The 20647-nt window shown below is 64.6% G+C and overlaps 1 protein-coding gene and 1 long non-coding RNA gene across 3 annotated transcripts; one reads left to right on the forward strand and one right to left on the reverse strand.

Annotated features, from left to right (window-relative positions):
• Window positions 1–2613: 2613 nt before the first annotated feature.
• NCLN (nicalin) lies at window positions 2614–19645 on the forward strand. 2 transcript variants are annotated; one of them, XM_042977722.1, is made up of 15 exons: window positions 2614–2853; window positions 7272–7462; window positions 8236–8380; window positions 9057–9151; window positions 11808–11888; window positions 13765–13868; window positions 14202–14290; window positions 14382–14521; window positions 14784–14962; window positions 16289–16376; window positions 16462–16500; window positions 16598–16761; window positions 17750–17803; window positions 17902–17980; window positions 18106–19645. In XM_042977722.1, exons 1-15 carry the CDS (start codon window positions 2670–2672, stop codon window positions 18163–18165), a joined length of 1692 nt encoding a protein of 563 aa, XP_042833656.1. In that variant the 5' UTR covers window positions 2614–2669; the 3' UTR covers window positions 18166–19645. The 2 variants fall into 2 exon arrangements, with proteins under 2 accessions (XP_042833656.1, XP_042833657.1); XM_042977723.1 differs by having other exon boundaries at window positions 16601–16761.
• On the reverse strand, window positions 11472–14318 carry LOC122236532. Its single transcript, XR_006214573.1, has 3 exons — window positions 14209–14318; window positions 13467–13847; window positions 11472–12620 (listed from the first exon to the last, which is right to left on the reverse strand). It is a non-coding gene; the product is annotated as an uncharacterized LOC122236532 (long non-coding RNA).
• Window positions 19646–20647: the final 1002 nt, after the last annotated feature.

Consider the following 20647-nt stretch of genomic DNA (forward strand, 5'->3'; position numbering starts at 1 on the left):
CTCCTGCCTAGGTCGCCTCTCAGCTCCCACAGCTGCTTGCACGTCCCACACTGACGGCGGCTGTGCCCGCTTCTGGTCACTCATCCGTCTCCTCCCCTGGACTGTCAGCTCTGGGGGGGGGGGGGGAGACGGTGGCAGTGTCTGGGTCACTGGTGTGACCAGAGCTCCGAGACAACTGGACCCGACAGCACGCCTCCCTCGGAGCCTCAGAAACCTCTTCCTCTCCCTCTTCCCCACCCCAGGCCTCCCCGCTGACTGTCCCCAAGACAGCAGTACTGTGTGACTCGTGGCCACAGCAGTACTGTCCCCAAGACAGCAGTACTGTCCCCAAGAATCCTGACTTCTGCCGTCTGTAACCTGCTATCATTTTCCGGCTTTGCCACACACCACGGGCCTCGGCTTCCTCCTGTAAAACGAGGATATTGATGGCCCCTGGCTTCCGGACATGCTGATAAGGTGAGGCCTACAGAGGCCCTCAAACGATCATGTGCGTGTTTTTAAATGAACGGCAATAGGAACAAAGCCTCATATATATTACTCAGTGCCTGACACGCTGCTCTCCTCCCTCGTTCATCGACTCGCTGGGCCCTCAGAAACCCTCTAGGAGGCAAACGCCACCATCAGCCCCATTTTAAAGATGGAGAAGCTGAGGACCAGAGAGCTTAGGGGATGTACCCAAGGCCACACGCCTCAGAAGGGGCAGAGCTGGGGTGGCAGGCAGGTGGCGTCTCGATCCCTGCTTGTTAGGGATTACCTGAACCTCTCCATTTCCCAGGCGGGAAAACTATGGCTCAGGGGAGGAGGCGGCGTGAGCCGCTCCAGGGCCCCGGCCTCGTCTTCCGAGCCAAGTTCAGGCCCCTTTCTCCGGCTGTCTCTGGGTGAGTGTGTGCGTATCTTGTGCGTTCATAGCCTGACCCGGAAGAACGGGGGCACATGGCAGAAGCAGGGACGAAAGGCACATGGGCCAGAATGAGTTTCGGGGTGGGGGGGGGCATTGGAGCTCTCACTTCCCGTTCATTCCACTCATTCATTCATTCACTTAACCAGTGTGTCAGGCTCTACTCTGGGCATTGGGGTTCCGCCCACAGACACCCTGGTGCCTGCACCCACAAAGGTCCCACTCTGGTTAGGGGTGACAAACGCCAGGCAGGAAGGTGTTAGCCTTGCAGGAGGGTGGGGTGGAGGGACAGGAGAGGCAGCAGCCGGGAGGCTGCACGAGCTGGTGCATTCTCACGCCAGCGCTTACCGAGCCCTTAATGTGTGCTGAGCTCTTTCTGAGTCAGTTCCCCCGGGGACCTTCTTACTGAATTCTTGCCCCTGGCAGGGGGGTGGTTGGGAAAAGGGCATCTGATTATTTGTCATCATATCGGGTGGCTGAGGAAACTGAGGTTCTGTGAGGTGAAGCAATCTGCCCAAGGTCACACAGCTGGGAAGGGTGGGTCGGCACTGAGACTTGAGTCCAGAATTCTATCAGTCAGCACACATGTCGCCTCGCACCTGGGGCAGAACGGGGGCGGGGGGTCCCCCAAGTCCTCCAGGAGCCGTATTGAAGCCTGGATGTCAACTCACTGGGGGGCAGGGCCTTCTTGTTCGGCACCCTGTGGCCTCAGTCTTCCCATCTGTACCCTCACACAGGGGGTATGAGTTATGGATGTTCCTTAAGACCCCTCGCAGGCAGACAGTGAGATCTTAAGGTTGCCAGATTCGAAAAAAGCAAATACGGGACACCCAGTTAAAAATATGAACAACGAACTTCAAAAGAATTTTTTTTTTTTTTTTACTATGAATATGCCCCAAATACGAATAAGCCTAAGTAGAAATCATCCTATCACCGACCCTGCACAAACTCCAGGCTCCAGACTACAAGTCCCATAACCCACTGCACCATCCCTTTAGGAGACTTCTATCATGATTTCTTTCTTCTTGTTTCATTCATTCATCCCCAAACTGTAGAGCCAACCCACTGTATGCCAGGCCTCGCACTAAATTCTGGGGATACACCAACGCACGAAGCGGACAAAAGTCTTTGCCCTCGCGGAGTCTAACATCTACGTGCCTTGGTTGTTTTAAGGGATTTTTCTGACTTCTGCCAGGAAGACTACGGCTCCCATGAGCCCTGCGCCTGTTTAACCGGACTACAATTCCCAGGAGACTGCGCGCACTGGGCTGGCCCCTCTCGTCTCTTATTCCAACTTCCTTCCGGGTCGGAAGGTCACGTCCTGCCCCGCGGCTCTCGCCGCCCCCCTCGTCCCCCCACAAGAGACAGGGTTGGAGAAAGTTCGACCGCAAATAGTTGTTTTTAAAGTCTCCGTATTTCGGGACTCGGAGTTGACGTGACACGCCATCAGTTCTAGCCCAACAGTCCACCGCGGCGTCCTCCGTTGGGAAGTAACAGAGTGGGCCTACCACTCCCAGGAGGCTCCGCGCGCGCCAGGAGGACTACAACTCCCCGGAGGCAGCGCGGCGAGCGGGGCGGCCCGTGGCGGTGCCCGCAGGACCCCGGAGCAGGCGCGGGCTGCCCGGCGCGGCGCCCGCAGGACCCCGGCGGCTACCCATGCTGAGGTGAGTCCGCGGGAGCCGCCGCCGCCGCCGCTGCCGCTGCCGCTGCCGCCGCCGCTGCCGCTGTCCCGTCCCCGCCGCCGCCCCGCGCGGCCCCGCCGCCGGCCAGGATGCTGGAAGAAGCGGGCGAGGTGCTGGAGAACATGCTGAAGGCGTCGTGCCTGCCGCTCGGCTTCATCGTCTTCCTGCCCGCCGTGCTGCTGCTCGTGGCGCCGCCGCTGCCGGCCGCCGACGCGGCGCACGAGTTCACCGTGTACCGCATGCAGCAGTACGACCTGCAGGGGCAGCCCTACGGTGCGTGCACCCCGGCCTCGCCGGGCTCCCCGGAGCCCGGGCACCCGCCGCGCCGGCCTGGCCAGCTGCAGTGCAGCCCGCAGACCTCGCTTAGGCCACCCGACCCTTAGCCTTAGCCGAGCCGCAGACGAGTCAGAGCCTGCGTACGTGGACCCCTGCGTGGCGCCCAGCTCTGTCCGTCCCGTGCCCCTGGAGCCCTCAGCGCGGGCTCCGCTGGCCCCTGGCAAGGGCAGCGGGCCCCAGGACCCGGGGCTCCGACCCTCAGGCCAAGCTCCCTCTGCTCCTGGACCCTCGGATTCCCAGCTGGGCCGGAGTCGCACTGCCGAGGCCCCCTTCCCGGGACACCACCCCGGTGCCCATCCTCACTGGGCCGTGTCCCGGTGCCCAGAGCTCCCGCTTTGGGGGCGGATTTGGAGGTGAGCCTCCTGGCTTGGTTTCTGCCAGGCGGAGCCCCTCGGTGGGCAGTTCCAACCAGCCCTGACCCTGCACGGCCCAGGTACCCCCACTGTTTTCTGCTCAGTGCCAGTATTGTCCCCTCGGGTCTCAGGAGCTCTGACCTCTAACCCAGACCTGGCCTCACGTCCAGGCCCATGTCTCCAGGCTCTGAGGGCCCAGCTCATGAGCCAGATTCCTTAGCCAAGGCCCCCGGCCCCCACTCCTTCCCATTTCAGTCCCCATGCCTGTGGGCTTGTGGGGTCCCTTAGACCCCGTGTCTTGTCCCTTCCTTCGGTGCACACACCCCCCTTCGCCCAGCCTCCTCACCCTGGTACCGCACTTGCTCCCTCTGTCCAGGAATCCTGGATTGCCTCTGACCCTGCGGGGTCCTCTGTCCCAGACCTCCTGGCCCTGGAACAAGCACAGCTCTTTGGGTCCCCCTCCTGCCCCTTCTCCTTCCTCTCAAGGTCCTGATCCCAGCCCCTAAGCCTCAATTCTAAACTCCCTCATCTCTACTGGACTGTAGCTGTATCTGGTGTTCCAGAACCTTCTGGCCTCTGGGTTTTTCTTCCAGCTTGGTGCCTTAGGCCCCTGCAAGTGCAAGTCTGATCTCTCCATAAAGAGCTTCCTCCCCCGTTCTGATTGTCCTCGCCTCTGACCCAGTCTCCTCTTGGACTGTCTCCTCCTGTTAGAACATCTCAGTCCTAGCCTGAGCCCCACGGATCCCCAGCCCAGCCCTTGGGGAACCCCGGGCCCTGCAGACATGTCCAGACATCCTCTCAGATCCATCCTCACCCCCAAAGTTAGGCCATTTCTGTTTAGAACAGTGGCTGTCAACCCAGGGGACGCTGGGTGATGACTTTGTGGTTGCCCCAAGTGGGGGTGCCCCTGGCATCCAGTGGGTGAGGCCAGGGATGCGACTCACCGGCCCTCAGTGCCCAGAATGCGCGCCCCCACCCCCAGAGAACGACCCTGCCCTGCATGGCTTCGGTGCCAGGGGGCTGACCTGAGTGGGTTACAGTGATGATCTTGACCTGAGGCCCCAGGCTCTGGAGGGGTGGGACGGAAGGCCCGGAGCCCCTGATGCCCTGGGCATGTTTTCGTGGAACGTTCCACGTTTGCGTGGGTGAAGGGCCTTTACCAGCGGCGTCTGGTGGAACTTTCTGTCTTGTGTGTCTTTGCTGTTTAACATGGGAGCCACGAGCCACAGGTGGCCACTGGGCACTGGAGATGTGGCCCAGCAAGGGAGGATGGGAGTTTGCAGTGTTGTGTCAGTTGTAATAAAGCGAATCAGCCAAGGGTGGCTGGCGGCCGCCAGAGGAACCTGTGCTCCAGAAGGCGCAGAGCCTGGAACCTGAGACAACCGGAGGCCGGGTGGGTCTCCGTCCGGCTTTCTTTTCCTCTGTCCTCCCTTCCCTGGGTTCATTGCCCCTCCTCCTCCTGGGATTCCCTCCCATTCCTTTTCGTGGCTTGACATCTTCCCCCGTGTGGCGTCCGTAAAGACCTTGGGCTCTGGGGGTGAGCCCGGGGGGGTGCCCCCCGTCTCAGCCGAGAGCTGCTGGTGTGCAGCCCAAGGAGGCAGAGGCCCGGTGCGTGGGGGTCACGCACCCTCTTGACCCCCTGCCCCTCACACCGGGCTGTGTCCACCTGGGGAGACGCTGGAGGGATTGTTGGTGCCGTTGTTCTGGTGGGACCGGAGGGAGCCCTGGCCCTCTGGCGGCCAGCGTGGTCCCTGAGAGCCGGCCTGTAGGTCATCGCCGATTGCCGTCTCCCCGGTGTCTTCAGCACCCCCGCCGTGCCTGCGGGCTCCCCGCCTCCTGGTGCAAACCTCGCTCCGACTCTGCCTCCTTTCCTCACTTCCTGTTCTCTCCTCTTGAGAAATGCAGGCCGGCCGGCCGGCTGCTGGGAAGGAAAGGGGTGTGCTCTTTGTGCCGAAGTGCCAGCTGGGCTGAGGGTAATCCCGTCAGGTACAAGGCCGTGGGTGTGACCCCGCCACCGCCTCCTGGAAGACTGGCCCTCCCGGGGTGACAGGTCGCTTTAACAGCCTTGCGTGTGCGCCTTGCCGCGCTCAGCGGCCTGCTCATACCTGCCTCACTTGATCCCCTAGGCTGAGGCGAGGCCCTGGGAGAGGTGGCCACGCGAGCACCCCGTCAGGCCCCTCCATCCCTCGTGGTAAATAAAGTTTTATTGGCACACAGCCGTGGCCGCTGGCTGGCGTGCAGAACTGAGTACTTGAGGCGGGGCTGGCGTGGCCCGCAAGGTGAGAGGCGTGACCTCCCGGCCCTTGATAGAGCAGTCTGCGACCCCTGCTCAGGCCTGGTCCTGGCGAGAGAACTGGCGGCTTCCGTCCTGCTCGGTCGTGGCGCCCACCGAGCCCGACCTCTTCCTGTCCGGGGTCCGTGGCGGGGGCAGCTGCGCCGGCCTCAGCTTCACGTCGGCAAAGAGGGTCTCTGCCCCTGGGGCCCTCGGGGCCCGGGGGGCGGTTGGGGGCCCGTGTCCACCCGCCTCTGTTCTCCCGGCTTCCCTTCTGGGATCCTCCCCCAGGAAGGTGGAGTCCCGCTCCGTGAGGGAGCACCAGGCCTGGGAGGCCGAGTGTGGGGCACGGGGGAGGGGCCTTCCCGGACTCCCAGCGCTTCGAGGACGACCTGAAGGTCTTGCTGCCCTCGCCCTGCCCGGCCCTCCTGGGGCTCCCACGGCCAGTCTGAGTCAGGGAAAAGGCCCCTGGAGGGAGCGCCCCACCCCCGGCCCTGGGGACGTGGGTCACCTTCGTGCCTTGGTCACAGGCCCCCTGCTCCCAAGATGGCCTTCCCTTTCCCTCCTGGGACGCTGACCCCTTTCCCCTGACCAGCCCCTTCCCTGGTCTGCCTGCCTTCTCCGGAGGCCGTGTTCCCGGAAAGCAGAGGTGGGGGCCGGGGGGCTGGCTCTGAGCTTGGGGCGTTCGTAGCCGAGCGTCCGTGTGGACACCTGCCCCCGCAGCTCTGACCTTCGGATGGCAAGGCCGGGCTCCCCATCATGACTTTGAGCATCCACTGTCCGGGTCTGGGATGGGAGGCCCCGGGGCCACATCCAGCCTCCCCCCTGCCCCCCCTGCCCCGCCCCGCATGTAACATGGTTGCTTGTTTTGGGCAGCCCGGGTTGGTCTGCAGCTGTTGAGGCGTTTTGCAATCGTTGCTTCTCTTTGCTGTTTGAGTGATTTGATGTAAAAATTGGGATTTTTTCTGGAGAGCTGCCTAGGTCCCCTTTCCCACCGTGCTTGGGAGGCAAACGGCCCCTGAGGGCCTGCCATGCACCACGCATGGGGACAGTGCCGCCGTGGGAAGTTACGTAGATGTTAGCGCTTGTCCACGTGCAGGCATTTAGCGTCCGTGTGGCTTCTGGCCGGTTTTCTCCAGTGCGGCCCTCTCAGGGCTCAGGGCTCAGGTGCCTGTGTCTGGGGGAGACCCCTGTTCACCCCAGAAAAGCTCTCCACCATCCCGGTTCCAACCCACCTCTTGGATGGAGGGTGGGGGGGGGGTGGATTCAGTTGCCTGGAAGCTCCGTCTCTAGCTCTCTCCCTGATTTTCTGGAACTTTCTTCAGCTCTCAGAAGAGAGTGAGAGATGGCCCTCGGCTGTAGAGCGGAGGCTCCGATCTGGGGCAGTCCTGTCCCGGGGGGACTCTGGGCCGTGTCTGGGGACACCTGAGCCCCCGGCACTGAGTGGGTGTGTCCAGGAATGCTGCCCCATCCCCCACGGCACCCAGGGAGGAGGGTCTTAGCTCTTAAGTGGTCCTTAGGGGCCCTGTGACTCACCAGAGTTTGAGTGGGTGCTGCACCTGTGGGCGGTGAGGCTCAGGCCTTGGCGGACGTGGTCTTGCCCGTGTCTGCCGTGCCTGTGGCCGCTGTGGGACACGTAGGGGGTGACACCGTGGGGGCCCTCGAGTCCGTGGTTTCCAGGTGGGGGTCCCGGTGCCCCACTGAGGGAGGCCCTGCCCGCCCTCCTGCAGGCACTCGGAACGCAGTGCTCAACACAGAGGCCCGCACCATCGACGCGGACGTGCTGAGTCGCCGCTGCGTGCTCATGCGGCTGCTGGACTTCTCCTACGAGCAGTACCAGAAGGCCCTGAGGCAGTCGGCCGGCGCCGTGGTCATCATCCTGCCGCGAGCCATGGCCGCCGTGCCCCAGGACGTCATCCGGGTGAGTGCCCTCCGCCCTTCAGGGAGTGGGCTGCCGCCTCTTTGCCTCTCCGTCGTGGCCCCTGCCACCCCGGGGTGATCCTGTCCTTAAGGGGACACGCCTGTGACTGGGGAGCCCCTGGCATCCGGGGGGTGGGCTGGGGATGCTGCTGCCACCCCCACAGTGCCGAGGCGGCGACCTGCTTTGAATTAACGGGGTCTCACAGGCCCCCGTGAAACTCCACGGATGAAGAGGCTTTTGCAGATGAGATGCGGGGGTGGGGCTGTGGAGGGGGCTCAGCCTTACCGAAGCCTAGCTCGGGGGTGGGCGGGGGCTGCAGATCGGCAGAGTCTTGGCCTCCGGCCCCAGGACCGTGGCACGGCCGGTGCACCTCGTGTGCGGGCACCTTGTGCTCACTGTGTGCGGGTCCCTGCCGTCAGCCTAGGGTGCCGACATCTGAGGGTGTGATGGCCGTTGGGGCTGGGGCCGGCCCACAGTGACGCCAGATCTGACCCCAGACCTGGCCGGCTCCCTCTCTGTCCTCCCAGCCTGCTTTCTCCCTGGCGGGTACCGCCTGGGCGCCCATGGCGTTGCCACCCTCTCTCAGCCCTCTGTCCTTGTCCCGTCTGCGCCTACCCCCCGTCCCATCCTGTCCTCTCCGGTGTGATCCTGGCCTTATCAGCCAGCCTCATGGGAGGCTGCCTGTGCTCCCGGGACGGCCACTGCCCCTGCCCCCGCCCCCCCCCCCCCCCCCCGCAGGCCAGAAGCCCCCTAAGCAAGCCTCTCCTCCACAGCAATTCATGGAGACCGAGCCTGAGATGCTGGCCATGGAGACCGTGGTCCCTGTGTACTTTGCCGTGGAGGACGAGGCCCTGCTGTCTATCTACGAGCAGACGCAGGCCGCGTCCGCCGCCCAGGGCTCCGCCTCCGCTGCCGAAGGTAGGCTTGGGCTGCAGGACGGGGCTGGCGTGTGGGGTCCTGGCCTGTTGAGGGGCCGCGTCTCACAGCGAGCGCACGGCCCTGCACGCACCGGCTATGCCACAGACCTGGGGCTGGAGGCCAAGACCCTGCCGTTCTGCGCCCCCGCCCCGCCCCGCCCCTGGTTCCTGTGCAAACAGAAGCCGGAGAACCACTGACTCGGGGAGGCGTTTCCCACGTTCAGCCTCTGATGGCTTATGGGAAACACAGACACCTGTTCCACCCGCCGAGGGTTCTGTCCTTGCCACCATATCATGCTGGAGTCTGTCGGGAAGGGGTGGCAGCGTCCTTGGGGAGGGAGGAAACCCGTCCTTCTGTTCCGTGGATCGGGGGCGTCCACGAGCTTGGCGCGGGGCAGGTGAAGCCGTCAGAGACGCCGGGGAAGGGACCTGCCTGCTACTCCCTTCTCAGCCGTGCGGGTGGCGGGTGTGACCGGTGCCAGGGCACGAGTGTCTTCCCTGCCAGGCTCTTTGCCCTGCCCAGTCCTCGCGCGGCGCCCCGGTTCACAGGGGCGGGCCTGTGTCCAGCTGGCCTTGGACTGAACCCCCGCCGTCTGGGGTGCTGGGGCCACAGGGATCCCGGCTCTGGTGCGGGAGCCCCCCGGGCCTGGGGCTGACGCTCCCCGACCTGTCCTCAGTGCTGCTCCACACCGCCACTGCCAACGGCTTCCAGATGGTCACCAGCGGGGTCCAGAGCAAGGCCGTGAGCGACTGGCTCATCACCAGTGTGGAGGTGAGTGGCCCTGCCTGCCACACTAAGACCTGGGGAGCGGGGCATCCTGCTCTCTGAGCTCAGCCCCACCTGTTCCCCATGGAGGGAGCCTCTGATAGGGAAATCGGGTCAGATCTCCCCACCAGCCCATCTCCTGCCTCCCATTGCCAGCCCCAGGCATACATCAGGTCTCTTCATCCTGCCTCAGGACCTTTGCACTGGCTGTCCCTGCCTCGCAGAGAGCTCCCCTTCCCGCTGTGGCCTTTTCTTTTCATATCATGATACCTCCAAGGCTGCATCCTCAGAACCTTCTGGGGACACACACCCCCCGTTGTCCACAGCTCAGCTGAGCTGGGAGAGAGCTGAGCTCTGGGTGTTGAAGTAGGCAATTAAAGCGGCAGGCCAAACATGAAGGAGTTCAGCCCGTAATCACCTCCCGTGGGGGTGGAAGCAAGCGTGTAGGCCGGAGGAAACCCTGACTCGGCTGCTCTGCTCTCCCCCGTGTCGAGGGTCAGCTCTGTCGGCAGCCGTGGGGGGCCTGGACGGAAAGCTCTGGCAGTTGCGTGGACCCAGGGTGGGGAGGTGGCGAGGGGGAGGGCTGGCAGTGGAAAAGCACAAAGTGGGGACTGTCTTCTTTTCATGGTGTCATCGTGTCCGTCGTGTCCCCCACCCCAGTGAGGAGGTCTCCCTGGAGACCGCCTGGGGGACCCTCACAGAGGCCCCGGAAGCAAAGGCACAGGGCAAGGAGCACAGATGGGGCAAGTGCATGGCCAGGGGCTGAGTGCCCGATGGCAGCCTGTCGGCCCGAGAACCCACATATAGTTTTAACCCGGGAGCCGGAGTCGTCCCGTGGCAGGCCTGACCCAGGCCTGGCTTTACTTCGTGTCCAGGGTTCGTCCCATCTGACACGCTCGGAGCCTGCGTGTCACTCTTTCTTTCCTACCGGCCCTGGCGCCAGAGGAGCTGAGACCGTGTCATCTCAGCCTGTGTGGTGTCCTGGGAGCCTGGCCAGGCGCCTGTGCACAGTAGGCCCTCAGCGAGCACTTGAGCCGAGCGTGCTGGTCGCCCCGGCCTCTGTCTGGGCCAGGCGGGCCTGAGTCCCCAGTGGCTCACTCCAGAAGGCGCAAGGCTACTCGGCCAGCCCTGGTGCCGGCGTGCGGGCTCAGTGCGAGTTGGGGTGCGGCTAGCCCTCCCCTCTCGAGAACTAAGCGAGTCCGCCTCGGGAGTTTAACCTGCTTTCTCTGTGAGCACTCTGAGCCCTGCTGTGTGCGGGAGGCAGCAGCGGGCGGGATGCCCTTCCTTCCTGGAAGAACTCCCCTGCAGTCGGGGGAGGTCCGAGGGTGGCAGGCGGGCACTTCGGCCCAGCGGGAGACGGGCTCTGCCGGGGCAGCCACGCCTGCAAAAAATGGCTCCTCCCTGTCCGCGCAGGGACCCTCGAGGACGCCACACTGGCAGGTCTATAGTGGCGAGGGGAGTCGGGGCTCCGGGCAGGGTGGGCCGCCCGCAGGGACCGGGTGCAGGGGGCTGGGCAGGCCGATTCAGGACGTGGGGACGGCGCTGCCCCGTCTACGCAGTGGGTGAAATTAGAGGAGGAATACTGTGAGAATCGTGCGAAGGATCGCGGCAGGGTCCTTGCATCGGGCTCCCAGAGGTGGGGCTGAGCCGCAGCCAGTCCGGGTACCGGGGGGTTAATAGCAGCGGAGCCGCCCGGGGTCTGGTGGGTTCTTGCCTTTCAGGAGTCTCTTTCAGCCTGCCAGCCTGGCGGTCCTGGCCTGTGGTTCTAGAAACCTCTGCAGTGCCCTGAGCCCTCTGCCATCCCTGTTATCTGGGTCAAAGCGGGGGGCATGGAGGAAGCGGGGGCGCTCGACTGCCCCCCTACTCTCCCTGACCCCCGCTGGCTCACACAGCTGGTGCTGGGATCGGCCTGTCTCGAGAGGCCTGAGCCCGCACGGTCGGCAGTGTGCCCGTGGTCTCGGGCGGGGACCCACACCCGAGCTGTTGTCCCGGGTCTCGGCCGGCTCCCCGTGGACGGCAGCCAGGAGGGCTCGCCAGCGGCCGCTTCCCATCTGACGTGGCTAAGGCCCTCGCAGAGCTCGCCCTCTAGCTGGCAGGATCAGAAAAACGGCCTCAGCCGTGTGCTGGCAAAGACCCTGGGCCACCCCGTCCGACCTCTCTGCACCCCGGGACTAGCCTTGGACGGGAGGAGTGGAGGCTGAGGCCTTTGCTGACAAGAGGTGGTTCTGCTTTGTCACCCCCGTGACTTCAGCGAGGGCCGGTCCACACGTGCTGGGTCTCCAGCTGGGGCGCCGGGACCTGGACCCCGGACCCCGATGGGCTCCTGTGGCCGCGTTCTGAACTGGCTGCCTCTCATCAGCAGAGCTCTGCTCCTGCCCTGACGGTGGCTCGGGGCTCAGCCTTCGAAAGATGGGTCGGGTCTCCAGTTGGGGAAGCACGACAGAGAGAGCAGTGGTCAGCGTGCTGCGGCCCTCGTGACTTCTTGTGTAAATAAAGTTTTATTGGCGCCCGGCCACAGCCATTGGTTCACGTATTGTCCGTGTCGGAGCCGGCAGGGCTCGAGAGACTGCCCCACCCCACGGGGGCAGCCGGAACTGTTTCTGGCCGTTGGGCGCCCCCCACCCGCCAGTGTGCCCTTCACAGACTGTCTCTCTCTCTGCAGGGGCGGCTGACCGGGCTGGGTGGAGAAGACCTTCCCACTATCGTCATCGTGGCCCATTACGATGCCTTCGGAGTGGCCCCCGTACGTATGCGGGCACTTTGGGGAGGGGCCTGGGCACCCCCACCCCCAGCCCTGCTCCAGCCTAGCTCAGAGGTGGAGCGTTTCTGTGCACTGTGGCTGGGGTCACAGCAGCGGCACCCGCCCTCTGAGGCCCAGGAGGATCCCTGGCACGGGTGGCATCGTGGAGCAGACACGGGCTAACCTGAGGCAGGTCTTGCGGCCAGGGTCCCGCAAGAGATGGGTGGCCGGCAGTCGAGCCCAGGGTGTCCGTGCCAGGGTCCTCAGGACCCCTACCAGGAGCAGGGATGTGTGCAAAGATTCCCAGGGGTGGGGGTGTGCTGGGAGGACCCCAAGGCCGTGGTTTTTATAAAGGATGAGAAGCAAATAATCTCAGGGCATAGGCACGGGGTGGGGGACGGCACAGGGACACCGGGCTAAGCTTCCAGAATCCTCTCCCGGGGTATCCCCTAGGACAAGCTTGATCCCCCCCCAAAACGACACGTGACCACACGTGAGGTGTGGTCTCCAGGGGGCGTAGAGACCCAGCGCCAGGTTCTCACCGGGGGTCGGTCAGCAGGCCCCTCCGCCAGGCTCGGGTGGAGACCCCAGACCCCAGGAGGGGAGCGGGTCCTCGGCGCAAACCTCGTGTCTGCACGGACAGCTCCGGGACACGAGCCCCCGGCAGGTGAGGCTGGTGGGAGCCCCCGAGTCCAGTTTCAGACGCCGCTGAGGGCCAGCCTCGCCAGCAGTCCTCTGAGGAGGGAAGTGTCGGGCCTGCTGAGTTCTGCTGCCCTGCAGGCCTCCCCCACCCCCTCACCCCCTGCCGAGCTGTCTGAGCCCCCTGCACAGTGAGGTCACGGTCACTGCTCACTCTCACCAGCTTGTGAACAGTGCCTGTGGCTTCATCAGGAAAGTCTTGCTTTGAAAGAAAAACTGTCCAAAGCGAAGAGGTTGCCAGTGGCAGCCCGGCGTGAGGTCCTGGCCGTGTGACCATGGCAATGGTGAGCAGCCGTTCCAAGGGCCACCCCACCTGGGAGGCCGGCGGTCCCGGATGCCTGAACCCGCCAGGGCCCAGAGGCAAGGCCTGAGCTGTCCTCTCAGGATGCTCAGCCTCGTCGTCATTTTCCCTCCTGCCTCATCTGCAGCCTTTTAGATTATTTTGTTTTTAATCCCCCGCACCCTGCCTTGAAGTCTGCCTGCCTGCCTTCCGTGAGATGTAATTCATTTAAAAATTGTTCTTTTAAAGCATATGTTTTAGTACAGAGTGGGACACTCAGAGCTGTGAAAACCATCACCGTCTACTTCCAGAACATTCTGTCACCCCAAAAGTAGCCCCATCCCCATCAGCGGTCACTCCCCATCGCTCCCCAGATCCCACGAGCCCCCTTCCTCTCTGTGGATGAGCCTGTTCTAGACGTTTCACACACGTGGCCTCACACGCCATGTGGCCTCTGGTATCTGGTTCCTTCCCTGAGCATCCTGTTACCTTTTCCCCTGAATTTTAATGTATCAATATGTGATATGTTGGCTACAGACTGTAACCTGGGGGGTCCCCAAGCCCTATGATAGAATCCAATTTTTTTTTTTTTATCTGATTACCATGTTGTTGGGAGTGTTCCTTCAGATTACAGAATGCGGATGAGTCGGGGCCTTTCACAGCTGGCGGGGGGGCGCCTGCACCGCCCTCCTGCCCCCCAGTAGCACAGGTGGGGGGGCAGGAAGGGGGGCCGCGTTCGTGGGGCAGGTGCTCCGACCAGGCCGCCCTCGTGGGGCAGAGTCTTGGCGAGCAGGGCTGGAGCGAGGAGCGAGTCGTGGCCCAGAGGCAGGGTGCCGGGCTCCGGCTGCCAGGGCAGGGGTGGCGAAGTGACCTGCGGCCTCGTGTCACTCCTGCCCGCAGTGGCTGTCCCACGGTGCGGACTCGAACGGGAGCGGCATCTCTGTGCTGCTGGAGCTCGCCCGCCTCTTCTCCAGGCTCTACACCTACAAGCGCACCCACGCCGCGTACGTGACAGCGGGGCGGGAGGGGCCGCGCACGCCCCCAGGAGTAACCGCGCCGAGGTCCCCCCGGGCGCCGGGCCTGGAGCTGAGCCCCACCCAGGTCCTGCACCCCAGGGACACCGGGTCCCGTCTGGGGCCGTCTGGCACTGAGTGGGTGGGTCCGGGGATGCCGCTTGCCCCCCACGGAGCCCGGGTCGCCCCACAGAGCGTCCACGGTGCTGGGACAGGGACACCCTGCTCTGAGGGGTCAGGACTCAGTGCCTGTGGGAGACCAGCTCCTCCTCGGGGGCCCGGTCTCCCCTCCACAGCCGACACCCGCTCTCCCCATGCTGCCAGGTACAACCTCCTGTTCTTTGCTTCTGGCGGGGGCAAGTTCAACTACCAGGGAACCAAGCGCTGGCTGGAAGATAACCTGGACCACACGGGTGAGCGGCCCCGGGGGGCGGGGGCGGGGGCGGGGCCCGCAGAGAGGCCCCGCCCCTCCCGCCCCTCCCAACCGCTCTTGCCGCCACGCAGACTCCAGCCTGCTCCAGGACAACGTGGCCTTCGTTCTGTGCCTGGACACCGTGGGCCGCGGGGACAGCCTGCACCTGCACGTGTCCAAGCCGCCCAGGGAGGGGACGCTGCAGCACGCCTTCCTGCGGGAGCTGGAGACGGTAGGTGCCGGAGCGCGTGCCCGCTGCTGCCTGGGGTCTCTGGCCCCGCGCGCGCTCGTTGCCTCGCGGGCGCGTCCGGCAGGCTGGTGATCGGGCGCTTTGTGCATGCTGGCGCCCGAGGGCTAGGGAGCCGGGAACCCTCTTGGCTCCCAAGGCCCTGCGTGAACGTCCGTGGTCTGAGCTGGCGCGGGCCCCCCCTCCGCGGAGACCGGCCGGCATCCGGGGCGGGGGTGTCGCCCTGATGGGCCCCGCCCCCGCACAGGTGGCCGCCCACCAGTTCCCGGAGGTGCGGTTCTCAATGGTGCACAAGAAAATCAACCTGGCGGAGGACATCCTGGCCTGGGAGCACGAGCGCTTTGCCATCCGCCGGCTGCCTGCCTTCACCCTGTCCCATCTGGAGAGCCACCGCGACGGCCAGCGCAGCAGCATCATGGATGTGAGGTGAGTGTGGGCGCGGCCGCGAAGCCTCCCCTCCGTCCATGCCCGGTTGTGAGCGATCTTTGAGGGGCGACACTGTAGGTGCAGGTGCCTGGATGGAGGGAATGAACCCGAGACGTGGGTGGTCGGGAAGGGGCCAGCGTTGGCTGAGGACCCTAGGAACAGTGGGGGGCCGGGGGCCTGGGGTTGGATTACTGAGTGTCCCTTGTTAGCGATGCGGAGGCTGCGTGAGTGGTTTGGGGTCCCCTGGTCCCCACATGTGATGTCCAGACCCCATGCGTGACTTTCAGACGCTGGGCACCTCGGTCTACCCTGCTTCCCACATGCTGCAACATCTGTCCCTGGGCCTTTGCATGGCCGTGCTGAGGCCTGGCGAGTGGTGCCCTGTCTCATGTCTCCTTGGGGAGCCCTCCCCACCCCTTTCTTCCTCACCATCTGTCTTCAAGACCCTGTGCACCTCTGGCTTCTGCCATTTTTGACTTCACTTCTCGTTCGTGGCTCCCTGTGGCCTGTCGGCCCTCAGTGGGACCAGGGTTTTATGGTGGCCTTGGGGCTGGGCCCAGCCTGTTGCTGAACATGTCTGCTGGGGGATGAGAAGCTGGTCCTCCAGGAGGCCCTGCCAGGCAGTGGGTGAGGCCTAGAGAGAGAGCAGGTGTGGGCGGGGTGTTGACTGTTCCTGGGGCATCAGGGAGGCTTCCTGGAGGAGGCGGTGTTACAGTCGAGGAGCGTCAGGAGAAGGGTGTTCCGGGCGGAGAGAGCGGGAGGGAAGGGGCTGGGCCCTGGCTAATCCCTCCGCCTTCCCGGTGGGGCCCCGCGCTGCACACACTCGGCTCGGCGGTGTTTTGCACCAGAGATCCTTTTCCGGGTCTGTGTGTTGCCTGCGCGGCCTCAGGAGGGTGTCTCTGTGTGTCTGTGCGATTTCCCCCGTTCGTGTAAGGACCCAGGGCTCATCCCCTCCAGCGCGACCTCGCCTTCACTGGTCACGTCCGTGGAGGCCCCGCTTCTCAGGCAGGGCCTGTCCCCAGGCTCTGGGTGGGCGTGAATGTGGGGACGTGTTCACCCGACCCAGGACGTCACATCAGTGATGTCCGCCACAACCGCGGGGGCGGGTCCCCCCTGGCCACCCCCACGTTCCCGATGAGGAAACTGAGGCCCAGAGCCGCTCATCATTCCAGGCAGATGCTGGGGAGGCGCCCGTCCTGCCCGAGGAGGCGGCTGTGGCCTTTTTTGTTTTTATCGTCATTGGAAATACGACCACTCTTTTTCTGGTGGTTTCAACTGATGCTGATTCCAGACACATACGTGTGTTTTCTTCGCACCTGCCCTAAGGTCCCGGGTCGACTCTAAAACCCTGACCCGCAACACCAGGCTCATCGCGGAGGCCCTGACCCGAGTCATCTACAACCTGACCGAGAAGGTGAGCCCCCACCGCGCCCGCCAGCTCCCGGCCCGCCCCGCCGGGCGGCCAGACTCAAGGTGCGTCCCCCCCACTGTCTCCACAGGGCACCCCCCCAGACATGCCGGTGTTCACGGAGCAGATGGTAACGGCCGGGCTGGGGGCGGGGCGGGGCGGGGGGGGGGGAGGGGGCGGGGCCGGGGGCGGGGGCGGGGTCCCGTGACCGCGGCCGCGCCCCGCAGCAGATCCAGCAGGAGCAGCTCGACTCGGTGATGGACTGGCTCACCGACCAGCCCCGCGCCGCCCAGCTGGTGGACAAGGACGGCACGTTCCTCAGCACCTTGGAGCACTACCTGAGCCGCTACCTGAAGGAGGTGAAGCAGCACCACATCAAGGCGGACAAGCGGTGAGGCGCGTCTACCCGCCCCCCCCCCCGCCCCCCCGACAGCCGCGTGGGCTGCGGCTCCCCCCTCAGCAGGCGCCCCGGGGGCTTCCAGAGCAGATGGAAACAGTGCACGGAAATAAAACAAGAAGTTCAAAGTACAGGTGGCCAGTTAAATGCGATTCCACGTAAACGCTTATTTACGCGTTCTTATTTAGCGTAAGTATGTCTCCTGTAGCGTTTGGGATATACTTATACTGACGGCCGATTTTTCTTTATTTAAAATCCGAACGTAACTGATGTCCTGTGTCTAATTGGGCAGCCTTGTATCCCCACCGCCCTCTGGCCCTTTCGTGCTCTGGTGTCGTGACTCGTACCCCCGGTCCCCGGTCTGCCGTCAGGATGCTCCTCCCCACCACGGGCCACCTGGGTTTTGTCTTTTTTTCTGCTCGGAGCCCCCCACGTGGGCCAAGCTGGCACCTCAGGGCCTTGTGGCAGGAGGGAACCTGCAGGTGTCCACAGCCAGGAGATCTCCCCACACTGCTTGGTGCCCTTTGCTGGCTTTTTACCTTCTCCCAACTCATGGTGTGCCTGAGAGTCAGAACCCTTGGGCGGAAGAAGAAACCGAGGCTCAGAGCGGACCCACGGCTGTGGAGCCAGGGCCTCTGATTCCCAGACCACCTTGCCCTCTCTCTATGGAAATGCTTTCCAGACCAGTAAATTCCTAGCAGTCACCCTACTCCATTTTTAAAGAGTGTTCTGACGCCCAGAAAAGCAATAGGAAAGAGGTTACTTCAGGATAAAGAATAGTTCTTCCCCAGGAGGGTGAGTGGCAGCTTTGCCCAAGCACGCGTGCGCACGCGCACACACACACACACACATACACACACACACACGTGTGCTCCCTCCCCCGTTCTGGGCCCACGGGCCCTCCAGGCGGTCTGGTTTCTGGGGGACACAGAACGTGGCCCCACTGCTGGGTGACCCTGCTGAGGAAGTGCTCTCTCCTCAGGGACCCCGAGTTTGTCTTCTATGACCAGCTGAAGCAGGTGATGAATGCCTACAGGTGAGCTGCCCTGGGTCACTGCCCGTGGCGTGCGGTCCAGGGACACGGAGGCAGCCCGCACCCTCCCCTGACCCCGCCGACGCCCCGGTCTCCCTCAGGGTCAAGCCAGCCATCTTCGACCTGCTGTTGGCCGTCTGCATCGGCGCCTACCTCGGGATGGCCTACACGGCGGTCCAGGTGAGCCGGGGGAGGGCCGGGAGGGGGCTCACCCAGCCAGCTGCGTGCTCCCCCCCACCCTGCCTAGCAGGACGTGACCCCCAGGCAGCCCTTGGGCCCAGCTCTCACTCACGCCCCCCCTACAGCACTTCGACCTCCTGTACAGAACCGTTCAGAGACTGCTCGTGAAGGCCAAGGCGCAGTGACGCCCCCGCCTGCCACCCCTCCCCACGCCACAGCCGGCCGGCACCCCGAATTACAGAGCTTTTCCGTGTTGCTCTTGAGGACTTGGGGGGTTCTTTCTTTTCTGTCCCGTGAACTCTCTGGGAGGAGCATTTGGTGGAGGCCCCGGGGCCGGGCCCTGGACTTGGGGACAAGTCTGCGGACGAGCCCCCCGCCCCGGAGGCGATCCCCCAGCCCTCAGGGTTCACGGGCTGCAGGATGACCAGAAAGGCGCCCGGCACGTCCCTCCTTTTGCCCGCAACGCTGACCGGCGACTGCAGGCTGAGGGGCAGGGGGCCGCCCCTCTCTGGCCCTGTCTGGCCTCACACCGCCCCGTCCGCCTGGTGATGTGGGTGCTCAGCCTCTTGTCTGCCGGGCAGCACCAGCCCATCCCTCGGAGGCTGGGTCCCCCCACCCTGGCCTCTCGCCTCGGGTGCGGCCTTGGAGCACGTGTCCCCCGAGCCCCTGGCTTGTCACAGCCTCTGCCCTCCCGCCGTGCCCGGGGCACTTGAGCCTGTCCCTTGGGGACTCGGCTGCCCCGACGCCCCTGGGGCGGGAGACAGGCGTGGAGAGAGGAGGCACCCTAGCCCTCTGCCCCTTCCCTTGGGCTCTCTGGGCCTCGGTCTCCTCACCTGTGGAGCGGAGGCTGTGTTCTGGGGGCATCCGGTGCCCCCGTGTCTGAGGACGGCATCCAGGCTGGGGATCGAGGAGAGCGTTTGCTGGAGAAGACGTGGCTGTGGGGCCCACGGGGCTGCTGCCCTTCCCAGGACCTGGGACCTGGAGAGGAAGGTCTGGGCCTGAACCCCACAAATCAGGCTCCTTGGAAGGGAAGGGTGTGGAGGGGGCCTCCAGTGCTGCTGAGATTGATCTCAGGGAGACCCAGGCGAACCGATTCATTAGCAATATAATCAGTGAGGTGTTCTGTGCCGAGGGGAGGGTCAGGATGAGGGAGGCTCTGGGCACCTGCCTCAGCCCCCAGGGAGGCCTTAACGGAGGGTCTGGAGAGCAGGGGGACCGCTCCCTCCCACGTGCCCCCACCCCCAGCCAGCCCTCCCCAGAAGCCAGCTCACCACCCACTGCAGGGACGGGCTCCTGGGGGCTGTGTCTCCGTCTCCACCTTGGGCCTCCTGCCTTCGCCAAGCCAGACCGTCCCTGTCCCAGCCCCCCAGGCACAGGGAGGGGCAGGTGTGGGGTCTACAGGCTCTCCTGCCTCTGCCCCCCCTCCCCCCCCCCTTGCCCTGCTGGGTGGCCTGTCTCCCCCAGAGACTGTTTACCGAGTGCCCAGCCAGCCCGGCCACCTCTGGGGGCAGGACTCGAGGACCGGTGTTGGCCCGTCTTCCCCACGTGTGCCTGCCCAGTGGGTGTCCCTCCTGCTGGGGCGGCCGTCAGGACTGCTAACTGTTCAGAGCTCAGGCTGGTTGGGGACGGACTTGGACGATCAGAAAATAAAGCCATATCGAATGATCCGCCTCTCGTGTCCTGTCCGGGAGGTGCTTCTAAGGTGTTTTGTGCTCCTTGAGGGGCCTGGGGCCAGGTGAGCGGGGTCGGTCCTTCCTGCCCCCCAGCTGCCAGCTGAGGGTGGAAACCCACTCGCTGTCCAGTGGGATCACGGGGTGTGTTTGATTTCTGGGGCAGCTGTACCCCAACCGGGCACCCTGAGCAAGTTTCTGGTCTCCCAGCTCTGGAGGCCAGAAGTCAGGGGCAGGGCGTGGACAGGGCTGGCTCCTGGGTCCCCGACAGTCTGTTCCTGGCTCTCTCGGGTCCCTTGGCTTGTAGGCGTGTGGCTTCAGCTGTGCCTGCACATTCCGTCTGCTTCTCTCCCGCTCTCAGGCCCCCGCCCCTGGGGCAGTACCACAACCTCTCTGCTGATAAATATGCAAAGACCCTCTTTCCAGAGAAGGTCACGTGCTGAGGCTCTCTTGGGTGTGAATCGGGGCTGGGGGGGCAGGGGGCTGTATGCAGGCTGCCCCCATCATCCCGCCTCCCCTGGCCCCCAGTCCCAAACCAGTCTCCAGGGCGGTCCGGGCCGGAGCACAGCCACTGCGGCGCTCGGGTGCAACGCTCCACTTTGGGTTTACAGGGCCCGGGTCTCTGCTCCAGGCCTGGGAGCTCTCGCCAGGTGCCTGCCCCCCAGGCTTACCCTGCTCGGCTCCACCCAGATCTGTCGGCCGGTTGACGGCATCCGTGTGTCCTCTGTGGTGTTCAGTGAGAACAAACAAGGTGTTCTCGGGCTGGTGTTCTGATGTGGGAGAGGACAGCCTGCGCGCAGTCTCAGAGCTCCGAGCCGCCGGCAGGTGGTGTAGACGGGCTGCGGGGAGTCCCGGAGGGGATCCTTCGCTTGGTGGTGTGCTCGCGGGCGCCCTCCCGTGGCCGCTGCGGGGAGGACGAGGGACCCGAGGACCGCGCAGGTCCAGGCGGAAGGATGGGCTGGACGGGGCGGGGGAGGGGGAGGGGATACCGGCGCCC

This window comes from Panthera tigris, chromosome A2 (genome assembly GCF_018350195.1).
Source record: "Panthera tigris isolate Pti1 chromosome A2, P.tigris_Pti1_mat1.1, whole genome shotgun sequence".
Taxonomy (NCBI): Eukaryota; Metazoa; Chordata; class Mammalia; order Carnivora; family Felidae; genus Panthera; species Panthera tigris.